The sequence below is a fragment of the Caretta caretta genome, chromosome 4 (assembly GCF_965140235.1).
Source record: "Caretta caretta isolate rCarCar2 chromosome 4, rCarCar1.hap1, whole genome shotgun sequence".
NCBI lineage: Eukaryota > Metazoa > Chordata > Testudines > Cheloniidae > Caretta > Caretta caretta.
The window spans coordinates 75,220,622-75,233,488 of record NC_134209.1 but is presented as its reverse complement, the minus strand read 5'-3'; the positions used below and the strand labels follow the sequence as shown (position 1 = coordinate 75,233,488).

The 12,867-nt window shown below is 36.5% G+C and overlaps 1 protein-coding gene across 4 annotated transcripts in view; it reads left to right on the top strand.

The window, feature by feature from the left end:
- The window catches only part of FSTL5 (follistatin like 5), a 576,686-nt gene that overhangs the window by 536,033 nt on the left and 27,786 nt on the right, over positions 1 to 12,867 (top strand). For all 4 annotated transcript variants that reach the window (XM_048847574.2, XM_048847577.2, XM_048847576.2 and 1 more), the window contains 2 exons: positions 1,800 to 1,907; positions 6,626 to 6,750. In XM_048847574.2, the coding sequence (XP_048703531.2) occupies positions 1,800 to 1,907; positions 6,626 to 6,750 (233 nt within the window). The remainder of the gene's footprint in view (positions 1 to 1,799; positions 1,908 to 6,625; positions 6,751 to 12,867) is intronic.

Genomic DNA, 12,867 nt, shown 5'->3' with positions numbered 1-12,867 from the left:
GCTGAGCAGAGGTTTTGTGAATTCCACTGTGGCCTGATTCTGGTATTCAGGCACCTGAAGTGGCAGGATCTAAGTCTCTGAATCCAGCCATTAGTGAATTATTACAATTACTGGGAGGAAAAAGTCTACTTTTTCTCTATTCCCAATTTTTGTCTAGCTTTGCAATTAATTTAAACGTTTAAATATTTCTGTATTTTATTACGGTTATATGAAGAGTTCTGGTGGAATTCTGAACTAGCATGAATACATTTTCTTTGAGTCAGCCCAATACACTTTTCTATATGTTCCACAGCCTTGAAATGACATTGCATCCTGACATATTTTTTTCCAATTAGTGAGGTTTCTGTTGTAATATCATAATGAAGATCTCACACTACGGGTGTGTCTACACTGCAGTCAAAGATGTGAATGTAGCTTGGGTAGGCATATCCACACTAGCTTTAATCTAGCTACTATGGCTAAAAATAGCAGTGAAGGCATGGCAATACAGGCCTTAACACAAACTGTACAGTTGCACCTGAAACCGTAGCCTGGTCCAAGGTTCAAGATGCTGTATCTTCACTGCTACTTTCAACCACACTATCTAGATTAAAGCTAATGCAGGTATGCCTTCCTGAATTGCAATCACATCTTTGATTGCTGTGTAGATGTATCCTATATGATCTCAAAAGTATAAAATATAGATTGTTTGTTTGCTTTTGAAGCTAGCTCTCTTATCTTCTCTTTTTGAAGATGGGCTCCAGGCCTCTTCTGGGGTCTTATTGCATATGATGTCACATAGTAGTTTTAATCAAATTGAAAAGTCAGAGCTGCCAAAAATGTAGCTAGAATCCAAACCAGAACATCTTTCACCCACCCACATAGTTTCCCGCAAATACCCCAGAACCAGTATTGTCCCATCCAATTGAGAACATTTTATATAGTGCAATAAGATTTTCACTCTGAATAAGAGAAGGCAGGTGTTACCTACTTTTAACAATTCTGCCTCTATTGTAAATACTGTTAAGGGTTGGTGAGATGTTGTACTGAACGTATTTTGTAAAAATACGAAAATATCAAAATATGAACTGCAATGAATTTAAAAACAAAAGTAGTATTGATCTGTAGCAGAAGAACCCAATTAGGTAGAATAAGAACATTTTCATAGCAGTCATTTCTTTCAAGTTTAGTAAATTAAATACCAACCATTAACAAATGTTGACTGACTAATAAAAGTACTAATCTATACACAATACTATACAAACTGTTTCCTTATTGATGGTGGCCTTGTCATTTAAGTAATCCAGCTGGGAAAGAAATGTGCTGTACAAATGTGCTTGCTGCTTTAAGCTCTGAAATTTTTAGGGAGATTTTTCAAACTTTGATCTACAACTCAAGAGAAATGCAAAACATTTAGCGAAATACATTATCAAAATGCCCTTCCCTTTTCAGTCAAAAATGCCCTTATCCATATTCATTAAATGTAATATACAATGTGGTAAGGAGGTTAAATAAACTTTTGGCTGACTTACCACTTTTGTCTTGAGCTTCTTTGTAGCTCCAGTACAGTATACAGTCAGATGCTGAGTGAACATATATCTGTCATGTTATGCAAATAATGAAGATTACTATTTAAGCAGAAGTACAGTAGCTTCAAATTAATCAGAGACCTGCTTCAACAATTGGCAGCCTGATTTTTATATGTGGTCTTATGGCATCTCGAAGATCTCATTCAGTCATAATTTCTTGTATTATTCTATTTTATTTTTCTCTTCCGAAATCAAAAAGAGTGATTATTTCTACTTTTTTTTATACTATAGGCAGTAAGCACAGACCCTGTTCCAGTGAAACTACACTATGACAAATCACATGATCAGGTATGGGTGCTCAGCTGGGGAAACATGGAGAAGAATTCACCGACATTGCAGGTCAGTATACTTTGTGAATCTTTGTAGTGATGCTAATACTCAAGCTTAACAAATGTCAGTGGGTAGTGCAGGCCTTGCTGGAGCCCTCAGCTTAAAATATGAACTAAAGAAAGGTTATGAATCAAAGCAGGCCTTGTCAGAATAGTGACACTCGGTATCAGCTAACTAGTAAGCATGTCCCTGACCTGAGAGAATGGCATAGGAACACACAGAGTGTTCAACAGTATGTAAACAAATTCCTAAGATGGTGGTACAGGAAACCACAGACCTCCTGTAAAGATAAGGATGGGATGACAGGATAATGGATAAGGATGTTTTGTTTGAACTACAAAGTACAAAGGTGGTAACAACATATGGAATTTAATATGTAACTTGTTTGTATCAATGTATAAGAAGAGAGTGGAAGGAGGGCTGTCTTCGTATTGGCCTAGGGGATAATGCTGTTGATTGAGCCGGTACCTTGTCATGGACATACATGTGTTAGTGTCCCTGTGACCCATTGGACAGGGCACTAGCACAGTGCTTTGCTGACAATAAACCTTGCCAAGCCTTCACCACCGAACCGAGCCTTTGGTCTTTCTTTGAAAAACATCGAGGTCTGAATCAACAAACTACACTCTCTGCTGATGCAGAATACATATGAGCTCCAGAAATAGCAGTACCAGAAGCCTAGGATCTCAGACAGGTACGATCTCGTTCCTCTCTCACATCGTGCCTTGGGAGAATATAAGAACCTTAAGCAGTGGGGCACTAGCAACACTAACAACAGGTCAGTGGCAGATTCATATCCTGGCATTTTACCATCTAGAGACCTGGGTTCAAAATTTTTATGTCATAAGTTTGGGACCTCGTTCAGCTAAGCATGCAAGCCCTTATATATGTCCATCCCTATTCAGGATAGCATTTAAGCAAACATTTAATGTCTTGAATAAGGATGCTTTCCCCAATCAGGGCCTTGATGGGATCCGCATATCCTGGGAGGATACTTGTGTGCATGACAAAATAGCAAATATATAGTTTGATCATGGCAGGTGCTGAGGATCTTGAGCAGTCACTGACATCACTGGGAGTCTAGAAGGCTCGTCACCTCCCAAGAAGAACTCAGCATCTCTCAAAATTGAGCAAAAAGAATGGAAAACACTACTTAAGAGAAGAAAAATAGAGATAAAATATTTGGTTCATGTGTGGGGTTTTTTTTAATATAGAAACTAAGACACTTAAACAAAACGGTGTTGGGGAAGATCGTTTTCATTGTATACCCAGATTAATTTTTCACTGGGAATACCTTTTCATTCGTCAAATAAAAAGTGATTTAAAAGCATCTAGTTCCAAAATTATTAAATTATATGGAAACCTGACAATCTGCTTAATAACAACATTTTTGTTTGTCTTCCTTTAAACATAATATTAATAATCTCAACAATGGTGATAAAGTGAACTACCTGAAAATAATTCAGATAACCGGTGAATTTGTTTACTAAAGTTGGTTGTTTTCATCGTATTCATTTCTAAAGGGTTCAGAGTAACAGCCGTGTTAGTCTGTATTCGCAAAAAGAAAAGGAGTACTTGTGGTACCTTAGAGACTAACCAATTTATTTGAGCATGAGCTTTCGTGCCCACCTGATGATCACTTTAGATAAGCTAGTACCAGCAGGACAGTGGGGTGGGAGGAGGTATTGTTTCATATTCTCTGTGTATATATAAAGTCTGCTGCAGTTTCCACGGTATGCATCTGATGAAGTGAGCTGTAGCTCACGAAAGCTCATGCTCAAATAAATTGGTTAGTCTCTAAGGTGCCACAAGTACTCCTTTTCTTTTATTTCTAAAGGGGTGATTCCACTGAATTGATAATGGCAGTGTGACACAGGTTAGAAGAATAGCATGTTTTATAGCTGCATATCTTTTGAATGTAGATTGTATGTGTTGCTACTGACTGTGACTGAATGTCTGGAGCTTTCAGCGGATTTTAAGCATGTTGATTTGCTGCTTAGATGTAGCATTATTAAACTGTGTTTCAGTAAAATTATGCGGGCTTTATAGAGACGTGGGCAAGCTAACAAAAACCCATAATGTGAACTTTTTTTCAAAATAAAAGAATAAATAGCTTCACTTTTACAATGTTTGTGAGCATATGCAAATCTAAGTTCAGTCACTGGAGAGCAATTTAAAAAATACATTTCAACAGTTGTACTTAAATTTTATTTTTTTCATATCATTTTCTACTTCTGTTTAAAACAACATCATGACAATATGGTAATCTCCTGCTCTACCTGACATTTTTTTACTATAATTTCAGGGTATCTGGCTATTTTATTTTACCTTTTCCTTTCTTACTGCTTTACAGAATCTTCCCCCATACATCCTCTTTTTTGCTGTATAAAGATAAAGGCCAAGGTTTTTTTTTTATTTTTTTTTAAATGAGTGCCTAAACTGAGGCTTCTAAATTCATGTGTAGGCACCTAAGCAAGTGGGGTGGTTTTCAGTGTGAACTACTGGGTACACAATTAGGGCAGGCATAGTGGGATACTGGCGGAAGCTAGTTCTGTTGACAGAACAATCATCAGTGTCTAGACTGGCTCTTTGTTGACAATAAAGGGAGGGAAAAAGACAAGTCTCTCATAGGGGTGGAAGTTTTTTGTCACCAAAACTTGGTGTTTTTGGCTACAAAACTTGCCAGTGTAGACAAGCCCTTTGAAAATCTGGCCCTTTAATTTAGATGCCCCATTGTGGATTCAGCAGCCTGATTTCAGGCACTCATTTAAAAAAAAAATCTTGGTACCTTGGCCTAAGAAAACTGTACTAGAATAAAAAGTAAGCATGAGGGTGGTTGTACTAATTTAGATGGAATATATGGGCCTGTGACAGAGTGAGTGTAGCCTTAGGCTGACTCACCAGGCTGGGCATTTGCTAAGCATCCCCACATGGGGCAAATTAGGGAAATAATTAGTTACGGACTGAATGATTAACCAGTTAACAAGGTTCCTCAGCTCATCAGCTGAGGACAGCTAAGAGAGAGACAGGAAGAGGGGAAGGCTGGAAGAAAGAAAGAAGCCTAGGATCTCAGAGAGGTGCGATCTTGTTCCTCTCTCACACCCTGCCTTGGGAGAATATAAGAACCTCAAGCAGTGGGGTACTTGTTCTTATATTCACACTGTAAATAAAGCACTAGGTGTTGAACTTGCCATGAGTTCTATGTTCATGAAGACTATTGGCAGTAAGGACAGTGAGGGAACCCTGCCCTGTGACATGGCCCAAAAAGTAAAAGGTGTTACACAACCCTGTGCAACATTAAACAGTGTTAAAGAAGGTTTAGTACACAAACACCTTAGCCTGCTTAGTACCATGGCAAATACAATTTTCAACATCTTGTTAACCTTTTATTAATGACACAGAAAAAAGGAAAAACAGTTAAAGCATTTGAGATGCAAAGTATTAAGTGAGGCTTTTATTTTAACAACAGTCCTTGTTCCTTTCCTTTAGCTGGACAGAGTTTGAGAGAGGTGGAAAACATCTTGTTTGACAGTCTCTTAGATGGTATTAAAGATGGTTGTAACTGTCCTCTTGAGAAAAAGAGAAGAAATGAGTTGAGATGGTCTGGAGCTTTAGAGGCTGCTGCTGTTAAAGACTAATCCTGTTTCCTAAAGAAATAAAACAAGGCAAACACACAAAAAGGGAATAGAAAAGAATAGCAAAGATAGAAAATTCAGTTTGTCTTTGATATTGACTTTCACTTGGAACCTTACTGCTGGAACCTTACAGCATACTGTCTTATTAACCACTCTGAGACCTGGCAAATTTGTACCAGAATCAGGCTGTAGGGCATTGCTTTCAGCTGCCTCTTTTTGGTCACAGACAGGAAATAAGGTTAGCAAGGAAAAGAACACATAGGGAGTGTGAGTAAGAAAGACAAAATCTCACATTCCAGAACTGGTGGAGGTGGTGGTGTCATCTGGGTCCCTCTCTGGCCTGGTCTGATCAGGCTATATCTCCAGGATTAGGATGAAGATGGTCCGGGTCCCAGGACATGGTAGGGGTAGCAGCCATGATGGTGAAGTAGCCAGTTATTTTCCAAAATCTCTTTAAGTACCCCAAAAGAAATTGATGGGTGGAGTAGCCTTCATCATTTTGTCCACCAATTAGGCCCAATTTCCAGCACATTAATTTTAGTTCATTAATTTCTGATCCTTAATTTATCTTGTTTACCGGTCATAATTTTAATACAGTCCTTGAATTATATTAGTCGGACTTTTTTGTTTGTATTAATTCAGTCTTTGTGTCTTACTTTGCACCTTTTCCCATGAACATTCGTTATTGTTGGTTACAGTAACGTTTTATAATTTTTATGCACTTTTACAATTGAGCTTACAATTAGGATAAATGTGTAAGCCCAATCATTACAACAGGGTTAAAGCCTGGACACAATGTTTCTCCAAAATCTGTCATACCAGTTAGTTTTACTCCATTGTCCTTTGAACTGCTCTTTATCAGCATAGCCAAAGATTAATGCAAACAGGAGTGGAATAAAAAGGCAACTGATGATGGACTATTACCATTTATTAATTTGACTTGCATATAATAGCATTCCTGTGCTGACAATGGTGGAGTTGAGGCAGAGAGGGTATCTTTAAACCTGCTTATTATTTTGAATCAAACCCCATTAATTCCAACTAATTGTTGGCGTATTTTTAAAGCATGTAACACTGTTATTATTACTCTAGGTAATAACACAGGCCAGTGGGAGTATTGCTCACCACACAATCCATACTCAGCCCGTGGGAAAACAGTTTGATAGAGTGGATGACTTTTTCATTCCAACTACAACCTTAATCATCACCCATATTAGGTAAGTCCATATGAGTCATAATATTTTATAATTAACTTTCAAATGAGCCATGACATCTCATGTAAAGAAAGCACTGTATTGTTTGAAAAAACCCCAGTAATGATAACATTTATTACTGTGTTATAAAGTTATTCTCTATGGGCCTACTTCGGTGGGAGTTTTGCTGAGTATAGACTAAGTATGTCAGACTTTGGCCTTGTACCACCTTTCTGATCTTGTCATATATTGAAAACTTCCACTGATGTCAGTAAGGGCTCCACACATGGAATAATGTTGGGATTGAGTGTTCTCTGGTTATTTGATTTATTTGTGGAGTCTGGATGCTTCCTTGAATGAAGGTCACAGATACCTGTTTGTTAGTATTGCTATGCACTGCGCACACACTTGAAAGTCCCATTGACAATGCAGAATTGAGCCCTGGGTGTCTTGATAACCATAGAGCATCTTTTCCGGCATAGACTACATTAGATGTCACCAATTGCTTTCTTGATTGTGCCCTCACAAATTAATGTACATTAATTCTTGTATAGTGAGTTTCCCGTTGTTTCTTCATGACAAAAATACACCTCTTAGAGGTGTTAGTGGGAGCTCATTACAATCTCTGCTGGAAGAGGTGGTAAATTTCATGAACTCTAGCTGTTTCTCTCAAGAAGTGTAACAATCCACTAGTTGAACCACTGGAGCCTATAAATTTCACAAACTATGCTTATTTGTCCTACAGACTATATAAACTCTGCCTGTAATATGAATATACCAGGTATGGGAGAAAGTGGCCAGTTGGATTTTATGGAGACATGGGTTAGTCAGAGAGGAAAGAGAAATTGTGAAGAGGTGAGGGAAGGAGGGAAATATTTTAAATGAGAAAGAAACGAGAAAAGAAATCTCATGTTTCCACCCACACTCCAATTTCTCCCTCCCACCCACTTCAAGGGAGAAGGGCTTGGTGATGGTGTTGTCCCCACACCATCACCAAGTGCTGTAACCAATGATATATGTAAATGTATGTCAATTTTAATTATACTATTTTTTTCTCTGAGTATGTTAGCAGGTATATTAAATTGCTTTTTCCCCCCAAATTTGCCTATAGCAGTTACTAGTGCTTCAGTCCACAGAAGATGCAGAAGTCACACATTCCTTCCACACTTCCAAAACTTGCATTAATTCTCATTGGGAGCTTTGTGTGCTCAAGGAATGTAAGGTCAGCCCCGGATTAACCTAGTCCTGCTTTTACTTCAAACCAGTGTTGCAAATAATTGAGCTGTTTGTTTAGTACTCTGAGTTTCAAAGGTTTTGGATACTTGTACAAAACTGCTTTAATTAGGAATATCTTCACTATAAATGAACAAGCATCATTCACCCTGAGGGAGATTCAGCTACAATTTCAAATAATATATATCCTCCCTTTTTAAAATATATATTTAGAAGTTTGGCATTGGCTTTCTTTTAAATATGAAATTCAGAAATTTATCAATAAAAATATTTGTCAGTTTCTGAATTCAAATTAGTAGGATAGAGACTGAGCTGTTGGAATTCATAAAAGTAAAAATATTCCCTATATCTTTGAATCTGGTCCTTTGTATTAGAAAACATCTTTGCAGTTCTCCTGAAGATGCTGTCACATTAAAAGGCAAAATGTCTAATTTTCCACGTAATTCCTAGATAACAAGTGAATTATCACCCTGTCATATGTAAATGAAAACATATAGTAAATGTAAATTAACACATTTGAATAATAAATTATGATTCCAAGTACCATAACTGTGCACATATTTCTTTAATTAAATCGATTTAAACATGAGTATACACTATACCTGAATAAGTGCACAAACAGTCCTTATCTTCATGCTTAGAAAATCATTAAACCATGTCTGCTACATTTTGGAGTAGTAGTACTTTAAAGCCAATGGCCACTATTTATATAAAGTAGCAATCAAGTAAGGAAGCACTTCTCCTAGTATTAATGGAACATAATTTTTTATTTCTGTATTAATGCCCTGGGGAGACTTGGTTTCTATTGAATTCTGTCATTAATGGCATGCAGTGGTGGTGGTTCTTACCTGGACAGGTGCCCACAAACCCTTAATCCACATTGCAGAGCAACATTTAAAAGAAAGAGCTGGCATTGATCTACCCTAAAGTGCTGGACTGATTGATTTAATTGTCTTCCTGGGCAATATTTCAACTAATGGATCCCGTTGGGCACTTCTACATGTTGCTAATTGTATTCAGTTTAAGCAGTATAGCTTAAGCATAACAATAAAATGTGGTGTTCTTTTACATCCCACAGCATGGCTACCAGTAAAAAGCTTTGCCAGAATAAAGACTGAGTCAACTTTCTAAATTAAATATAGGTATATGTTGTAACATTTTTTTCAGATAGGCACATATTGTGCCATCTTAGTAATGAACCTTATTAATATTAAATATATTTATTTTGTTTCATGAAAGTCAAAAAGATCCTACACTATTTAGGCAGACACATTTATTTAAAGAGATGCTACCAACTTTATCTGGGCCAAAATTTAATATAACTATAAAATATTCCTTGTGCAGATTTTTACAGTGGAAAGGTACAATGGAACAGAGGTAACATTTCAGTTCGGTACATTAATTTCCCTACAGTCAGAACAGGAAACAGAAATATGGAAATGGACATATAAGAACAGAAGGGCCTACTATGATCATCTAGTCTGATCTACTGTGTAACACAGGACATAGAACTTCCCTGAACTAATTCCTCTTTGAGGTAGAAGATATCTTTTAGAAAAACAACCAATCTTGATTTTAAAATGACCACTGATGATGAGTCCACCACAACCTTTGGAAGTTGTTCCAAAGGTTAATTACTCTTACTGTTAAATGAATTGCTTCTTATTTCCAGACTGAATTTGTTTAGTTTCAACTTCCAGCCATTGGATCTTGTTATACCTTTGTCTCCTATGCTGAAGAGCCCACCATAAAATGTTCTCCATGTAGGTACTTTTAAAATGTGATGGAGTCATCCCTTAACCTTCTCTTTGCTCAGCTAAGTAGACTGAGTTTCTTGAGTGTAATACTATAATCATTTCTGTGCCTCTTCTCTGAACCTCTGACCATTTTTCAACATCCTTTTTGAACTGTGGACACCAGAACTAGACATAGTATTCCAGCAGTAGCTTCAGTGGTGCTAAATACAGAGGTAATTTAACCTCCATACTCCTACTCAAGAGACAACAGTGACATGGGAATGGGAAAAGACAAAGGGCCTGATCCAAAGCCGATTGAAGTCAGTGAGAATCTTTCTTTTGGCTTCAGCAGGCTTTGCAATACACCCAACAGAATGAAAGGGAAGAAGAAGAGAAAGAAAACTAAAAATTGAATTGTACACATTAAATTTTAAATTAAAAATACTTAGAAAAGAAAGACATAAATGGAGTGAAATACTGAAAGAATGAAATGGGATAAGGAGTGACAACATAAAATAGAAAGAAACACAACTTTTAGGATTAGTGAATTTTATTTTATTTTTTGATGCTTCTGATTTCTCTAACTTCTAATTTCTTTTGCACTTTCTTTTCATTTTCTTAAAATAAAATGGCTACTGTTTCAAAAGGGCTTATATTTTTCCTATGCTGACATAATTGATTTATGTATATAACCAATGAAATTAATTCACCAGAGTTTGATTGGTTTGTGCTGCATTGGAAATGCCCTGAAATATATTTCCAAAAAGACAACCCTCCTCATGCTTAGAAAAAACTCCTTTAAGGATGTGCCATTTTCAAATTTCTAAAAGTGCAAATAGTGCCCTTAATTTTTAATTAATAGAGTGTTTAAAATCAAAAATTGTTTTTTGCAAATAGTTTGACAGTATACTTTCTAGGGTATCATTAAATGCATTTGATCCTGAGTAGAAAATGACTTCTTCCTATTTAGTAATCAAAGAGGTAATTATTTGCCTTTTCCTCTCTCTTGATATTATTTTCACCAAAAAAAATCTTGATTACCAATAGTTCAAATACTTCAGCAAATTCTCCCAATATTCATTCCAATAAAACAAATCCTGACCTTGGTTATGCATGTGGAGCTTTTAGCTCCCAAGGAATTTGACACTAAAAAGAGCTGGAGTTTGATTGTTAAAATTGTACCAACTCTGAATGCATCTTGTATTTAAAAAAAAAAAAAATGATGCAGACAGAGATCACGTATATATTTTTCTTTTACTTTTCTGGAATAAATCTATTTAAATTTGTTCATTATTTAAAAAATTCACCTTCCACTGTGCCTGACTTTCAAACACTTTGAAGTTTTGTTTAAATAAAAATGAACTATATGTGCAGTGTGTCAGGGAAGGTTTTAAATTAACTGCAAAAGAGAAATCCATCAAATTAGTAGTGGTATGGGAAAACTGTCTAAATCTAACCTGTCATCAGTGAGCTATGAAAATACTCAATAACAGCACAAGCGTGTTAAGGACGTTAAGCAACAAACATCAGATTTCCTGCTTATTATCCTTTTGTGTATAAACCAACCAGGAGAACATGTCATGAACTTGAATAGCAAGAGACAGCTACAAAGGAAATAACCCCACTGGCTGAGTGAGTTGATATGGTTAACTTAACTGTTCAGGAGCTCCTCTTTGCTTTGTTAGAATTCAGTCCCCACTGACCATGCAAGAGCAGAGTTTTCCATCATAATGAAAACCTTCTGGAGGTACGCACATTTGTCACTTGTAAACTAATTCTTTGAATGATGAGGCAGATTACAGAATGTGCATGTTTTACCAAATTGGTGTCCAGGACAAATCTGAGTTTATCTTGTGGCAACTCAAGTCTGAGGTTTTTTGTTTTGTTTTTTAAAAGAGGCATTTCTGAGCCATCTGACGTTGTCTTGTAAAAAGACTGTAGCTCTCAAAAGATGCCATACATCTTGTGTAAATTAGAGCGTGATGTAGGTGATATCATTTAAACTTTCTAATGAGTTTTTATTTGTGAAATATAGAGGCTAAGGAGGTTTGTATGAGAGAGATAGTGTCTATATGTTTGTATGTACATGTACATAAATGAAAATGATGAATGTAAAGCAATGGTGGACTATTGGTTCTGTCTCATTTTTACTTTTAACACAATTACATACTTATTTAAAACTTTGTGTAAATACAGATGAGTTTTATATTTTAATTTGAATGAGACTAACACGGACAGAATGATGTGTGGTCAACCCTAGCTGTTAACTGGTTTTAATTTTACATTTAAAAAAGAAAAATACACTGCTTCTAAGTTACTCTTTAAAAAAATCTGTCATATAAAATTAGTTGTTACATTTATCCATTTGTCATTTAAAAGGTATTCCTTGCTCCTTACCAGCATTAACAGAAATGAATTATGCAAGACTTGTCCACTGTGTACTGTACTTAAAACATTCACTTAAATGAGCATTGGCCTATAGTTTTCAAAGCTCTAAGCATTTAAAACACGCCCAAGAGATGTGGACTTTTGAAGTTTTGAGAAAATTGATTGGTGTGGGGGAAATGAGTTAAACTTTGTGTCTATTTCACTGAATAGTTGAATTAATCTGGGTGCTGCTGATTATTCTCTGAGAATAATATTTGAGATAGGACTGGGTTAATGGCTGTCTGAACATTATTGTAATGTGTTTTCTAAAGCTAATCCAGAACTGGAATCTGGAGTTTATTTCCAGGGTTTTTGACCCAGATACACAGATGAATGCAGAGACAACACACAGTAGATGGGTTTAAGCAGCAGACCATAACTTTTTATTGATATGAATTAATGCTAGGGTGAAAAGTATGACAAATTCCATCGGGCAAAACAGTGGTCCAATAGAGGAAAATATGACTTTATGCTACACCAACAACACAAACAAGGCTCAATCGCTTAGTATCCTAAAGGTCTACCCAGCCACAGATATCCTCCTGATTCCTCCTGTTCTTGTTAAGGAATGGGGGTGGAGGGGAGTTACTGTGACCAATGCTACACTGAAGAGACTTCCTCTCACTCTACAAAAAGTGAATTTAGCCAGTGCTTTGAGTCCTGTGCTCAGGTTTATCCCAGTAGCTGGTCAACTGACAGCTACACTAATCCCATGCTGGACACCAGCTAAATGTTGTGTTGACTC